At 37.5% G+C, this 16,613-nt stretch overlaps 1 protein-coding gene and 1 non-coding gene across 2 annotated transcripts in view; one reads left to right on the top strand and one right to left on the bottom strand.

Moving 5' to 3' along the window:
- Positions 1–2,178: 2,178 nt before the first annotated feature.
- Positions 2,179–2,285, top strand: LOC121978823. Its single transcript, XR_006111165.1, has one exon. It is a non-coding gene; the product is annotated as a small nucleolar RNA R71 (small nucleolar RNA).
- Positions 2,286–13,731: 11,446 nt separating this feature from the next.
- Positions 13,732–16,613, bottom strand: part of LOC121975129 (phospholipase D gamma 1-like) — a 37,401-nt gene continuing 34,519 nt past the window's right edge. Inside the window, exons 8-10 of the mRNA XM_042526552.1 lie at positions 16,198–16,362; positions 15,483–15,680; positions 13,732–14,369 (exon numbers count right to left, since the gene is read on the bottom strand). Coding sequence (XP_042382486.1) covers positions 14,076–14,369; positions 15,483–15,680; positions 16,198–16,362 — 657 coding nt within the window. The 3' untranslated portion in view covers positions 13,732–14,075. The remainder of the gene's footprint in view (positions 14,370–15,482; positions 15,681–16,197; positions 16,363–16,613) is intronic.

Here is a 16,613-nt window from a genome sequence, read left to right as displayed (position 1 = left end):
CCTAGTAGTAGTGGATCAACTTCAGGTCCACATCAGCAGCGGTTCGAGATCCAAGAGTGGGTCCGAGCGCCCAGGAGTAGATAAATACTTATCCCTTTACTATTACGAAGCGAATTGAGATGACCAGCTAGACGACCAACTGGGGGTACCTGGATCGAGTCTGGGCTCCCGGATCATGCCACATCATCAAACAGACACTTTGACCAGTGAGCCTATAAAAGGAGACCTGGTGCTCAAGATTTTAAACACTTGCATTCGAATCATTTCTTTCTGTTTTAATTGTTCTAAGATATAAATCACTGTACAAGTCTTCTTTACCTCCGAGAGTTTGCTCGAAGAAGAAGTTCTGCTAGTGCACTTCATTTGTCTTGGATTAGCAATCTTTCCGGTTGCAAACCAAGTAAATCTTATAGCTTCATTTCATTTAATGAAAATTAGTTTTATTTTTCTAACAAGTGTTTCTAACTTAAGTCCAAAGCTTTGAGAAGGGTGTATTTATTTTTTTTTTAGGCAATTGACCCCCTCTTGTCGGTCGTACGAGACCAACAAAAAAATGGTTAGAGGACTTATAAAGATCAAATTCTAGCCTATCCTCACCTATCTCTACTGACAGTTTATAATTCTTTACATTAATTAATGCTCCTGCTGTGGCAAGGAAGGGCCTTCCAAGAATTATAGGAATCTTGGGGTCCTCTTCCATATCAAATACCATAAAATCAGTAGGAATGATACAACCCCCTACCTTTCATCGACACATTCTCCATCATACCAAGTGGGTATCGACATGAACGATTAGTATGTTGAAGTGTTATGGTGGTCAATTTCAATTCACTAAGTTTCAGCTTATTACAAATTGATAACGGAATCAGGCTAACACTAGCCCCTAAATCACAAAAAACTTTACTAAAAAGTGTTGTTCCTATCTTGCAAGGAATTGAAAAGCTTTCTAAATCCTTGAGCTTTGGAGGCAATGAGTCCATTAGAAGGGCACCGTACTCCTCGATTAATGCCACAGTCTCGAATCCATCTTTCTTACATTTATTTGACATCAGCTCCTTCATGAATTTGGAAAATTTTGGCAATTGTTACAATGCATCCACCAAAGGGATCTCGATGCAAAGCGACTTGACTTTCACCAAAAACTTGTCAAATTCTTCATCTTTCTTTGCATTGATTAGTCTTTGAGGAATAAGGATTGGCTATGTTGTTGGTTGAGTAGGAGAATGACCTTCAACCTCAATGGTACTCTCCTCCTCCTCCTCCTAAGTGCCTCTACTTTGAGAGGAAGGTGGAGAGGGCTCTCCATTAATTTATAGTCCCTTCCTTGAAGCAGTCACTTGGGGTTCCCCTAAGGTTCATCAACTTCTGAGTTCAACTCTGTTGCAATGATTGACTAGGTTGACATCTGGTTTTCCTAGAAATGACCCGGGTGCTCTAGAGGATGATGTAACTATCTGGGCTACTTGGCTATCTAGCATCTTCATATGTTTCTCAGAATTCTCCATCATTTGGCTTAATTGCTTGATATCATTCTTCATTTTAAGTTGATTTGCTAAGATCTCCTCAAGCAGCTTTTCAATCCTTGATGGTTGGTAACTCTATTGTTGTTGAGGTTGAAAGTTATATTGTTGCTCCGATTGATAGCTCTTTTATTAACCTAATAGATAGTTTTTCTCTTGATTATTCTTGTAAGAGAAGTTAAGATGATTTCTCCACCCGAGATTATAAGTGTTGGAATACATATTGTTTTCTCTTGAATTAAAGTTGTCAAATGTGTCACATTGTTCAATTTGAGCTAGTTGTACTGTAATAGCTCCAAGTGGCCAAACTTCTTGAATATGATCCAAACCTCCACAAGAATCACAAACTCCCAAAATTATGTTCACCGGGTGGGAATCCATTAATTTAAACTTCTTTAACAAAGCATCAACCTTTGCAGATATCAAACTCAAAGTATCAAGGTCATATTTACCAGACATTTTGATCATATTTCTAGGAAAAATCGTTCCACTTCTTTCTGATGTCCATTGGTAATGATTAAGCGCCACACTCTCTATGATCTCTTCAACTTCATTTAGACTTTTGTTCATGAGTGCTCCACCAGATGTAGAGTCAAGATACACTTTAGTCTGATACTTGATTCCATAGTAGAAAGTTTGGATCATCAACCATTTTTCTAATCTGTGATGTGGACACAATCTAAGCATACTTTTGAATCTATCTCATGCTTCATAAAGAGATTCTGTATCAATCTATTTAAAGCTAGCAATCTGATTTCTCATATGTGTTATTTTGCTTAGTGGATAAAATTTTTCTAAGAATGATTGCTCATACTGTGCCCAAGATGTAATATTGTTTGCTCATAAAGAAGTGAGCCAGAGTTTTAATCTATCTCTCAAAGAAAAACCAAATAGGAGTAGTTTGATTACTCCATTTATGTTTGTTGTACCACAAATTTCATAGAAAACCTCCAAGTGTTGGTTTGGGTCCTCATGTACGCCTCCACCAAACTGATATTGTTGGACCATTGTGATCATTGTAAGCTTAATCTCAAAATTGTTACTTTGACGGTCGGTATGGTGATACTAGACTGGTGACCTCGAGCATCCAATGCTGCATAATCTTTGAGAGGTTTGTTTACCATGTTTTGTCTTTCTCGGTCTTATTGTTGCTTTTGTAAAATTTTCTTTCTTCTGAAGGTCCTTTCAATCTTAGGGTCTATTGGTAGTAATTCTCCTATAGAATTAGACCTTCGCATAAAAGAGCAAGACAAGTTAAAAATAGTTTGTTTGTATTTTCTGAATATAAAAGAATGTAAGTGCAGAAATTAAAATTGCAAGAATTAAACGTGTAAAAATTAAAGGAAATAAAAGTACAGTCTGTATAAATATTTACAACATCAGTCTAACTTAAGTGTTAAGTCACTAATGTCAAAAAAATCTTTGACAATGGAGCTAAAAACTTGTTACAAAGCCGTAAGTGCACAGTTACGTCATCAGTAATAAAATATCGATCCCATAGGGATTGATGAGCACCAGTGAACTGAAGTTGAGAAAGTAAAAGAGAGAAAGAGAGCTTTGAGGAGAACTGATCAAGGGAAGTGTTCTAGGGGTTCGGTTTCAATGTAATGTTGTTCAATGTGTTATGGATTATTCAAATCCTCTATCCTTATGCAATGCAGAAAGTCTAACTAAATCCCGACATTTCCCCTCGATTGTCATGTCAGAGTGTTGCTCCCTTGATTACCCGATGCCTCTAGTTAGTCAAGATAACTTAAGATGTCCAATTAAAGGATGACCCTTTGTCACATAGGGATCCCCGATCATATAATCCTAGATTATACAATAAACCTATTAACATAGAATAAGGAATAACATATTAAACCTAATTAGGTCTTTTCGTGTAAGAGACTACCCTCCCTTTCAAGGGCATGCCCCTAAAAGTTCGGTTAACCCCTATCATGAGGTCTCCGAGCATACAATCTAGAGCATCCCCTCTACAAGATGAACGATCTATATATCCAATCAATTAAACATATAAATTAAGCACAAACACATCACACACATATTTAATCAAATGGATACAAGGCATAAACATGTCATTAGAAGGGAAATTAGAAAATCCATAGAGTTCACATCAATCTCACATTAAAATTATTCTCTTAATCTTAGAACTAAGGAATATACTCCATGACTAGGACAATTGAACCCAAAGGCATAAAGATTATAAGCTTCCTAAACAATTCAAAAGAGAAGAGAGAAGGAAAGCTTATCCAAGTGCGATATTAGGTCTTTGGATCCAATCCTTGCGTCCGAAGAAGATGGAAATGTTGGAAGTGGCCTTGGATCGTCGAAGGCGGCAGAGATTGAGAATGGATCTTGACCTAGAGTCTCCCCAAGGGGGAAGCTCTCCTTCCCTTCAAAGGGGGCAGAACTCCCCTATTTATAAGCAAGGCACGACCTCGTGAGACATGAGTTGTGTCACAGTCATGCCAACTTGGCATGGACGGATCTTGAGAACTCAGATATGAGGGGGCACGACAATGTCTTCTGGACACAGTTGTGCCTTGAAGTCCTAAACTAGAGGAGGCACGATCGTGTAGATCCACACGGCCACCTCCCTAGTAGCTTCTACAGTGGCCTCTCCTAGGCCTCTAGAAAGACATGATCATATCTTGAGGCACGGTCATGTCTTATCTCTTTTACAGCATGGGAAGCATGATCATGTAGATCCACACGGTTATGCTCCTTTTGGGCTCTGACACACAACTCCGGATATTAGAGACACGGCTGTGCCCGACTTCGAATATTAGAGACATGGTTGTGCCAAGGGGCACGACCGTGTCATGGCTTTTTCTTGATATTGTTCCAAAGTGTGTTTTGTCTCCATTTATTCTCCAAATCGCAACTTGTCAATTAGAAAATTATAAAAGAGAAAATCTCCGATAAAAAAGCAATACTACTAAAATAATGATACAATATAGTGTAATAGCATAGATTTAATCAAGAAATACAAATAGATATGTGTTAAAATAAGGATAAAAATATATATAAATTACGTACATCAAATATTTATTTATTTATTTATTTGTTTATTTGGGAAAAGTAGACGTCCTTTTGATGATTAATAAAATTTAGAGCGCCCTTTTATTTTTATGCAAAAAAGAAAAATGGGGTCCTTTTGATTTTTATCCAAAAAAAATTAGACTACCTAAGACTTTATTATTTAAGACTACAATGTTACGGTATTCCCAAGTTATGTTTGTTGACCAACTCAAATCTCAAAGATTACAATAAATTATAAGCTTAGTAAGGGGACTGCTCCAATAGAGTTAGTTGACTGGATAATGCTTGAGCAAACTAGTCAACTAGGTTGATAGTTGACTAGATGTAGGAGTTTGAACAAATAGAATATTTCTATTTGAGCCACCAATCAATTGGAAGGACGATTAGACGATTGGAATTTTGTTTCAATGAACTAGAAATGTAATTGCTACATCCAACATTCATCTTTGGAGTTGTATATATATATAGACTTGTAACTAAACATTGAAAGGTAAGCTTCTACAAGCTCTTAGAGAGCTTTTGGACACAACGTTGTACTTCATCAAGATCAAATGTCATAACAATATCCAAAGCTTGGACAACTTTGGAAGGCTTCAACTCCATCAAACTTTTGGTAATGTCTCTTCTACCTTAGGATTTTCACTTTTATCTTTTAGGGAGAGAAGAGAATTATTTTTATTGAAAGAATTTTTTATTAAGGTCAAGCTTGTGATGCATGCGGAAATAATATCGTTGTTGGTCAAGATGTTTACCTTTGATGTGTTATTCTCGATTTATAAAAGTTTTCATTATTATCTCTTGTAAAGTAGTTGATTAGTTGAATTTTTTGAGAAGTGATGCATCAGACACATCTTAGAATATAGAGTAGGAGAGGTCCCTAATTCTCATTAAATTTGTTTATGTTAGCATTTTTTAAATTCTTTTCATGTTCCCTGCACAAATTATTTTTTTCTTCTTTTGTTATTACAATCATATTATCACACAAACATAGGATTATTCATTCAATTAAAGTGTGATGTTTAGCAATATTTTTAGCTGTCAGGCCATTTGATCATACATAATAAAATTTTAGTGAGCATGCTTAACCACTCTTAACGTAACTATATTCCCCTTTTTGCACTCACTTCTACCATCCTTGAGATTTCCACATCTCAAATTCAAGACCTATAATGACTTTTCAAGTGGACAAGGGTAGAACATACTATAGAAATCATTCTTTATCAAAACTATCAGTAATCGGCTTCCACTTAAAGTTAAGAAATTCCTAAGAAATTCCTAAAAGGTGCTCATATCTTTCGGATGTTTTAAAAGACACTTGTTTTCTATTTTACCCCTCTCATTAATTATTGTGGTACTGCATTCAAAGAACAACACTACTATGATACTGAATTTTAAAGAAAAACACCATTGTGGTGCTGATTTCAGAGTTTATGTAGTACCAAAGTGGTGCTGATTTTTTAAAATCAGTATCACAGTGATGTTGATCTTTGAAATACGACACTACAGTGGTATTGCTCTTTGATGCAGAAATAATAAAAAAAATAGTATTTTTTTTATTATTTTGCTGAGTTAGGTTTTTTGGGGTGTTTTAGTCTTTTGTATATTTAGGGTTTGAGTATTTAAAAACATGTTTAATTGTTTTGGAACAGTTTGGTTTAATTCTATTTTGAGTCATTGTCTCCTTATTGGAATGAGGTATTTTTTTTCCTTTTTCTTGGTATTCTCTTTCGAATCAACAGATTGTAGAAGTATCGATTCTGGTATTTGTGTGCGAATCAACTCGATAGTATCTACTGCGTCAATTGGTATCAGAACGAAGACGTTCTTATGGAGTCATGCCGCCAAGAAGACAACAATGCATTGATAACGTCCACAACATATATGAACGCGATTTTGAATAATTGTATCAAGAGATGTTGGATGAATGGGTGGGGCGGATTGAAGAGGTCATGGATTGACTTGCTGACAAGATGGTGACGATGTTCGAGAACCAAACTAGCAAAAATCTAGTCCATCATCATTGCCGAGCGAACTTGGGTTTGGGAACGGGTGACGAGGAGGTTCCTTGTAGGCGTCACAGAACATCTGATGAATTTGTTCATGACTTAGGGTTCGGACAACGAGATTAACCTGCCCACATGTCCGCCTCCAAAATCGAGCTAGTAGAACTACGAGGAGGATCCTACTTTGCGAGATCCTACTCTGTGGGGTCCTCCATGAGAATGACAAGATCTAGATAAAATCCAACCTTCATCAGAGACCCCGAAGCTGGCAATGCAGATCTTCTTTGCCATCCCCATCTGGAGATATGAGTATTCTCTGAGGAGGCCGAGAAAGAAATAATGGTACGAAGATTGGATCCAAGAGTCTCTTATCTTGATGTTGAAAAATCTTTCTATAAGAACAAAGGTAAAATGTGTGATTACGCAGTGAGTATCCCATCAAATGTGATAGTGAAGGAACCGCGGCCACCAAAGAAGCTTGATACATACCAGAAGAATCCACAAAGTGTAAAGGATAGTAATGTAAATGTGTCACGTCCAACTATGAGCAGAAGACTTAAAGCCATGAAATCCTCTGAGGGTTCCATACAGGTGCAGACATAGCCAAACCAAAGTAGAGAAAATAATGTTGACATGACTGAACCTCCCAACATTTCTTTGCGGAGCCCACTGTCACCCAGGATGATGACTTTGAATTAACTCAAAGTGAACCAAATGAAGTCTTGAAAATGAGAAAAACATCAAGTGAAGATGTAAGTAATATATCTCTTTTAAGGAAGTCGGAGGTTGTCAAACCAAATTTTGATTCCGCACAACAGAACGTTTCTGCAGGAGATTCTTTTCGAGCTGGTCTTGATGATGTGAGGGGCTCTGATAGTGATACAGAGATCTCAAACAAGGGAGAGGTGTCATCAGAGGATTTCAATGCAATTAACACTGTGATAAGCTCAGTTGAACTTCAGTAAATTTAGTCGGGACCACTTGTGGAAAATAATAAGGATCAAGAGCACTTATATGGCAACCATGATGCTAAATCTATTTTGCCTAAGCTTGATGATGATGGTGTGTTTACAAGATCACAGCCACCTAACCGATTGTTAGCAAAAACAATATGTTATCAGAGATTTTCGAAGACTTAGTTGAATTTAAATTACACAAAATAAATTCAACTTATCTGTTGAAATGACCTGAGCTGATAATCTCAGGCTGCTAGTAGGGGTTGATGTCTGCCAAGTGTTGAAAGCAAGCTTCACAGTGGCCGACCGGACGAAATAGGCTAAGGCCGACTAAAAGTAGAGGCTTAGGCCGATCGAGCGAAGAGGCTAAGGCCGACTGAAAGAAGAGGCTTAGGTCGATCGAGCAAAGCTTAAAGCCGACCGAAAGTAGAAGTTTAGGCTGGCCGAGTGAAGATTAAGGCCGACCAAGCGAAGAGGCCAACCGAGCAAAGCGAATGCTTCTGCCAAGCGAGTTGCAAGCTTCTGCCAAGCGGGCTGCTGCCAAGCAAATTGTAGGCTTCTGCCGAGCGAATTGCAGGCTTCTGCCGAGTGAGTTACAGGCTTTTGCCGAGCGAGTTGCAGTCGAGTGACGCCTAGAAAGCGGTCGGACGAGTGAACTGAGTAAACCGAGGCCTGCGACGAACACAGTTTCCTTGAAACAGATTCGCCCCACCTCCGATTGTGCTTTGAGACTTGTTTAGGTCATCTGTTTCCCAGAATACAACGATGAACCGTGATTCCCACCAAACATTGATGGTCATGGGCACTCCACCGAGCAAGAAATGCACGATAGAGGAGATGGGGAACGTAGGTGGAGATTCAGCCTTTCATGTGTGTAACCTTTTACCTGTGGTCGTACACTCCTTATATAAGAGCTAAGACTAATGGCAACGTTAATGATCATTATTTGTCAGCTGTGAACATCAACGTTTTACTCACTGCATTAATCGTTCTTTAATGCATCCGTTTTACTCGGCTGCATTAATCTTTCTTTAATGCATCCATTATACAAGCAGCAAAAAGATTTAATACATTTGCACAAGTCGTGCCCACACACGAATCAATATGATTCAATACAATTTGGGCCCTGAATTTGCACCACCCCCCTCTTGCGCACTTACACATGAAAGAGAGTCTCTCCTCATACATTTGTTCACATTCTCAATGCATGTGAATTAATATAAACTAACCAACATGTCTTGAAGCTCCCAATGTAGAACTAAAGTCCCATTCACAATAGAACTTCATACCTCTTCCTCCTCTTCTCCATTCACATATATCCAACACCAAAGTACTTCCAAAGTATTTGTCACCTCAAGAACCTCTAAGCAAGCTTCCTTGTTAGGGAAGCCTCAGAGGCCGGACATATCCACAAAAGGGATGCTACCACCATATAGAGGGGAGAAAGTTGCTTTGCAGCTTTGATGAACATGTCTTCACTGCTGGAACTAAGACTGTTGTGTCAGCAGATCAGGAGGAAAATGACCCGAAAAGGGCAGAATACTTACTGCATAGTAGAGAAAAAACTGAAGTTGAATTGATTAGTTGTAACAGCAAGGGTTTTGTTGTATCATTTGGATCTTTACTTGGTTTCTTACCTTACAGACATCTTGGTGTGAAGTGGAAATTCTTATTATACAGGCAGAATCTGCGCATTGTGAGCAGTTTTGATGTTAGCAATAAAATCCTTGAATTGGAGCCTACATCTCAGGAATATTATAAAAAAAACTGAAGTGTCACCATCACAAGAAAATTTTGTAGAACTTCTTGAAGCATACAACCTTAAAAAAACCAAGTTCCTATCATCTTTTACTTGTCAGAGACTTAGAGGTTCAGTAATTCTAGTTGATAGCAAATCCAGAAATATAGCGTTCTTCATATGAGGCCAAAAGAATTGGTAGAGGAAAAGAGAAGTCTTATGGTTAGACTCAGTATTGGTGATGTGAAATGTCATATCAAGAAAATTGCATACTTTGGCATATTTGTGGAGGTTGAAGGTACCTGCCCTTTTCACCAATCAAAAATTTCATGGGATGTAAGTTTAGATCTATCCTCATACTATAAAGTTGGGCAAATGATGGAAGCAAAAGTTCATCAACTAGATTATACTCTTGAACGAATCCTTTAATCTTTGAAGGACATAATGTCAGATCCATTAATGGAGGCTTTGGAATTTATTATAGGTGATGGTACTTCTTTGGGAGGAAAACTTGAAGCCACACAAGCTGATGTCGGATGGGCTGATGTGGAATTACTCATAGAAGTGTTACAGAAAATTGAGGGAGCATCTAGCCTTTCTAAAGGCCATTTTTTCAAAAGCCGGGGTTTAACTTCAGTTGTTTGCATTGAGGCTGCTGCTAGATTTTATCAGGGAGTGACAAGATTGGGTGCCTATATTACTTCTGGTTCCTTTGGTCCTTGGTCTAATAAAATTCAATCTTAGCACGATGTGACATCTGCCTTTGGACATGATCGACCCATCATTGACCATTGAGTTCAACTGTAGAGATAAGGATGAGTTCGAAGGTTTTTGTTTGCATTTCGCCCAACTAGCTGACAAATCAAGTGGAACACCATTGTTTACCATTATTATTGTCATATTGCACCTCCCTAGTCAGCAAATCACCTTTCCATGGTGATTCGTTTAACGATGATATGGCCAGCAATTTGAGGATGAATTTTCTCACCCTGGGAAGATGATGCAAAATGGAAAAAATAGTTTTTTTTATTATTTTCCTTAGTTAGGTTATTTTAGGATATTTTAGTCTTTTGCATATTTAAAGTTTGCGTATTTAAATACTTGTTTAATTATTTTAGGACTGTTTTGGTTTAATTTTATTTTGAGTCATTGTCTCCTTAGAATGAGGTTTTTTTTCCTATTTCCTAATATTCTCTTTCAAATTAATAAATTATAGAAGTATCAATTTTAATATTAATCAACTGAGTCGATAATATCCGCTATATCACTCTTTGAAATGTAGCATCACAATGGTGCTAATCTTTCAATATCGTGGTGCTAATCTTTCAATGCAATACAAGAGTGGTGGTTAGCGGGAGGGATAAAAAAAAAATATAAGTATACCACTTGGAAAATAAAGTTATGCGCGCCTTTTACGAAATTCATAGTTTTTAAGTGCCTCTTTGCGTTAATTGCCGCAAACCTGTTGGTTCTTACTAACACCATCATTTTTCCAACCCTTTAACAGAGACAATGCATCACACACAAGTGGGGCCAAATTTCCCCAAATAGTTTTCGAATCATTAGTGCACTAGCTCGGTCGCACTCCTCTTCTTCCTCAATGGCAAAGATGAAACCATGTGGTTGAGTGGCTCATAAGAAAATACATTCGACATGGGGCTATGGACCCTTACTAAGGTGGTGGCGCACACGATTCTCAATGGAGTAGAAGAGTCATACGGAAGGTGCATAGAAGTGGCCTCGTTTGGCTGAACCGTAGGCATGGAGCTCAAGTCGCAAATGGTCTCCAACGCCATCTATAACGGTGCTCATCGTTGCATAATAATCATCTTCTAAAATACAGTGGCCAAACCTTGAAAGAGTAACAATGCAAATTGTGGGAACTTAGAAACCGTCAATATTTTGAAACTCCTTTAACTACACTTGAAATTGAGATTTGAAACTCTAAATGTGTACCCCAGTAAAATCCTTAGGGAAGAAAAGAGCTTTGATTTCCTTCATTTGCTCAGATGAATTATTCACACTAAGGGTTAAAATCCCTCGCAATGGAACAAATTTTTTCCAAATTTCATCCTCGCAATACTTGGCAAGCAGAATATTATAGCCACTGCATCCGAGAAAAAAAAAATAATAATCCACATTTTCTGTTTCATGTTCATCGTCCGGAGTGAGCGAGACAAGCTCGGGTCATTAGTAAGAGCAATTCTAAGGCCTTGCAGGCCCTCGTGAGGTGGAGGAGAACACAACAAACATCCTGAGACAAGAGGACTAGAGTGTGGTGATGGAGCGCATGATCCCTGCACCGTTAGCAAGGTGAATAGCCAAGAGCCCTCCTACGGCATTGGTAGAGCAAGTGGCATCAGCTAGGCCTTTGAACACAAGTAGTAACATTAACTAGTCCAACCCCACCGTGTCACCAGGAGACGGTAAATTCATCTCCTGTCAACTAATCTATGTTAATCAGGTCGAATAAATATTCTTCTTCTAGTTGCTCCCTCTCTTCTCTCCTCTCAACAGGTTAAACACAGCCTAAATGAGAAAAAAGAAGCTTACTTATTAACGAAAATGCTTGTTTGGTGAAGAGACGTGTCAAAGCCACCCTCTGTCTCTTTGTTTGACAAAGGATGAACCATGGAAAAATATATCTTGGTATGAAACCTTCAAGAAATTTACATTTGTTGTTGGTCTCCAAAGAGATTACCTAGAATCCAGAATCCAGTCATTGTGGAAGAGAATGAAAAGAGTGCATGCGGATTTACGAGAGTTTTAATATAGTCGAGTTGCAAGATCCTGCCTTTATCACTTGGCTGGTTGAAATGAGATGAAAAACAAGGCGATGAAAGTGGTGCATCATTTTGTTATTTGTTTTGAATCAGGTACATATTCACAGTTGCCACAACCAAATTCACCTGTGCGTTAAGTCGATCACTATTGGAAAGTATAAAGTGTGTTTTCATGGTCGCTATGGGAAAGTATAGTGCTTTCTCATGGCCCCGTATTGAAGTGGGCATCAAATAAACCATGCCTTTGTAGGCAAAAGAACTTGAAACCATCACTATTGGTTGAACTAAGGTGGCGGCTACAAGGTTTTGAGTGATTACTGAGCACATCAAACTATCAAAGATGGTGGAAGACCTGCATTATTTGGTACAATTTTAGTAAATATGTACAACTTTCATCTCATCCAGAAAAAGCCATTTTCCATTCACCGACTGAAATAGAGGAAGAAGAGCCACTCAACCACTATATTCCAGCATTTAGTATATATACCAGCATTTATAATTTCTATTAAGATTTTGATTCTAGACTGAAAGGATACGATTTAAATATAATACTATATTTATTTATTTATTTATTTATTTGTTTATTTATATAGTAATTATTAGATAAATATATTTAATATTATTTTTATATATAATAATTATATAAATTAACTATTTATTTATTTAATTAATTATTAATTTAAATAATATATATTTAAAATAGTAAAAATATATATTAAAATATCAATTAAATAGTAAAAAAATAATAAAAAATTTATCAAAATATAAATTTAATTTATTAGACTTCTTTAAATTTTTAAATAAAATTTAAAATAGTAAAAAAGAATTTTTAGAATATAAATTTAAAAAAATTATTGAAAAAAATTAATTTTAAATATATATTTTATTAAGATAATTTAATTATCATTTATAAAAATCCTTTCAATTCATTGAATTAATTAAATTTCGCCCTAATTTATGATCATGAACTGTGGGATATCATATATGTCCAGCGATGCCAGAGGGGTCACAGGATGCTTCTGGCGACGCCAGAGTCATCTCGCAACGCTTTTGACCGCGTTGAAGACATCACACGACGCTTCCGATAGTGTCACACGACGCTTCTGGCGACACCTGAACTTTTGCGAAGAGGAGTCAAAGGTGCTTCTAGGATGTCTTAGTCCCGCAACGCTTCCGGCAATGCCCAAGGCATCCTGCAACACCTATAGGCTACCTCCACCTCGTTTCCCTTGCTGTAGCCTCGTTGATGCCTCATCGTTGCCTCTCCGCTGCCTCCCCGTCGATTGCCTTTGCCGCTGCCTCCCAAGTACTATTGCGTGACGCACAATGACGTACGCAAAATCGTTGCACATATTCTGCCGATTTCGCTCCCTTGGTGAACGTGCTGCCCCCACACAGAACAATATTTCAATCCGTAATATACACACACTCTAAGATCACCACCAAAGCATGTTATGAGCCGCTGCCTCCCACATACTATTGCGTGACGCACACAATGACGGACGCAAAATCGTTGCGCATATTCTGCCGATTTCGCTCCCTTGGTGAACGTGCTGCCCCACACAGAACAATATTTCAATCCGTAATATACACACACTCTAAGATCACCACAAAAGCATGTTATGAGCTGAGAGTATTTTGTTGATCGTTGATACTTGCTGGTGTGCTTTGGGCAAAACAACATAAAAACCTGAAGCCCAAATATTTGGCAAAAAGTACTGAAAATTTGACTTATCGAGGGAGGTGGATGTATTTGAGCAGTTTATAAAATTAAGAATCGTCCTGGAGTAGTCTCCATAAAATTACAGAATACACAAGATCGAAGTTTATTAGCCAAACCTTCTGCAGTATCCGCCAACTGCAAGGGCTTGTCATTCCTGAAATAGAGTGGTGGTTGGCCATATGGTACAAGTGATCAGTCAGAACTTCAACGATTCAAACTATCTGCTGTACAGCAATCACAAGTGAAGGTCCCTTATTCTTTAATGAAGCAGTGCTGAAAAACATTCATCAGGATGATAGTGAAGAACTTATATGGTAAGATTCTCTTGAATGGCAACAAATGATCCACAGATGTTTCCCCCAATATCGGGAAATTTTTCATATCCTGGAATGGGCTTCACCTTGCCATTCCTATCAACATCAACTGGATACTTTAATAGGTGGCCCCTCATTTCTGTTACGTCATCAGCCACATACTGCATCCAATTCATATGACCAATATTACGAACACGTCTCATACACTCAAGGCTCTCTGGATGGGTAAAGCATTCCTCAATGGTTCCAGTGTGCTCAGCCCAAAGTGACATTCTGTACCCAAAAATCTGTGTGTAGGCCATATAACAATCAGAAAGACAATCATAGAATCATAAATACATATCTACTGAAGCATAGAGAAAGATGAGAGAGCTTCACCTAGGTTCTCTCAGATGTAGTTCATAATTTTTTGTTTCAAGTGTTGTCCTGTTTTACATACCTTGAGAAAGCGACATTTAGATAGTTGGTAAGTATGTTTATACCTTATTCAATTAAACTAAATATTCTTGCTGCCTGCTATTTATGAAGACGGTTCATCCACTTAGCTCATTGTTTCAACACAAGTGGTTTGCCCACAACATGGATAGCAAAAAGACATACTATCGTAATAGTATTTGTTTCTAACATAGTTGTTTCTAAGTGAAAAGGATAATAAGATGGAGTCGGCGGGCCTGGAAGATGTATAGATCTCTATTTTTTAACTATAACCGGTCTGGTATGGTTTAGTCTACAATAATTTACCAAAGGGCACACTTAAAGTTGTGAAATTCTCAAAAGACACACCTAACTTTTAGATTTCCCAAAAGGGACACTTGTTTCTCATTTTATCTCTCTCGTCAACCGCTATGGTGCTGCATTCAAAGAATAGCACCACTGTGGGTACTCGATTTCAAAGAACAGCACCACTGTGGTAAGAACAGCTAGATTTCAAAATACAACACTATAATGGTACTGATTTTAGGATTTATGCAGCACGAAAAGTGGTGCTGATTTTCAGCACCATAGTGGTATTAGTCTTTGAATGCAGCACCAGAGTGGTTGGCAGCAGGGATAAAATGGGAAACAAGTGTGCCCTTTGGGAAATCTAAAACTTAGGTGTGCCTTTTGGAAATTTTGCAACTTTAAGTGTGCCCTTTGGTAAATTGTCAATTAGTCTATCAGTAAAGATTGAACAAAATTGATCAAACAAGGTTTAAAGTAACCTTTTAATTTTCTTTTATGTATAATTCTAATTCAAATAATAACATCGTGATGCCATTTCAGCTGTTTGATTGAATTGCTTAAATTACCAGGGCCCGATAGAAATTGACAACTTAGTCTGACAATCAAATTTAAGAAAATTGTGTAGGCATACCCAAAGATAATGCAATTCAAACCAGATGCAGATTTAGAATTATCACCTGTCCACGAGGACCAGAAGGCCACCTTGCCCATGTATGCTGGGGCTGGTATGCTCCCATTGCAATCTCAGTGTCCCTGGTACCTTCTAGTGATCTCTGATTGATATTTGCTGATCCCAAGATCAAGTATTCATCATCCACTATCATACCCTTTGAGTGCACGTAGATCATGAAGCGTCTATTCTTCTTAGCAAGAGCCTGAATAAGGCAGAATCATGAATTTTGAAGGAATAGTACAATTTGTTTCAACAATAAACTAGGGCATATTTAGTCTTTTTTATGAGGCATCCTGCATCCTGTATTCTATAGAATACAAACCAAGACAACTGCTAGCTGTTAGCAAAATATTCAACTGCATCACTAAATCAAAATATTAGATTTTCTGGAGTTCTTGCAATCTATCATATGAAAGTAAGAGCATGTAATTTTCTGATGCTGTCTAGGTGCAATACTTTGTTTCAAGTAATTTATTGCATGATACAGACTATCAGATAAACATGTATGAATTATCTTACACAACTAGTCTGTCTAAGGGCACAAATGTTTCTTACTGTTACTAGGCTGGAAACGTAGTTCACTGGGACTTTGAGCAAGAATTTTTTTTGATTGAATAGCACTAAATAGTAATGGCAGAGTGAAATAAACAAAAATGCTAGCAGCTCTTTAATAATAAAATAATATGAGAAAATAAAATTGTCAAAATATGGGAGGTTACTTGAGGAGAAGCTTCTGCTTTGGGATTTGAGTTGCTAAGATCTATAGCTTCACGATTACCAAGGCAGAAGAAGTTCAAATAATCTTGCGGCTCATAAGTATTCTCCAGCCCAACTTCTTTTAAGGCTGTGTAGATGGTTTCATACATCATTTGCATAGTCTTGTTCTGCAGTTCCATATCAACAGTAGAGAATTTATGTCAAGTTAGTGAGAAATTTTGCACCAGTAATTCTTGATAGATGAAAATAGCATAACAGGTAATAGAACAAATACCAAAAGAACAATAATGTACACAACAGAAAGAGAATATTAATCTATATAGATACGGGTGTTTCAAAGTTCAAGAGAAAATCATGAAATCCGTATGAGAGGGGAAGCCTTATTGCAGCAAAATAATTGCTTATAGCAGCTAGTGAG

This window comes from Zingiber officinale, chromosome 4B, assembly GCF_018446385.1.
Source record: "Zingiber officinale cultivar Zhangliang chromosome 4B, Zo_v1.1, whole genome shotgun sequence".
Classification (NCBI taxonomy): Eukaryota; Viridiplantae; Streptophyta; class Magnoliopsida; order Zingiberales; family Zingiberaceae; genus Zingiber; species Zingiber officinale.
The sequence above is the reverse complement of the archived record's forward strand: the minus strand, read 5'-3'. Positions and strand labels throughout refer to the sequence as shown.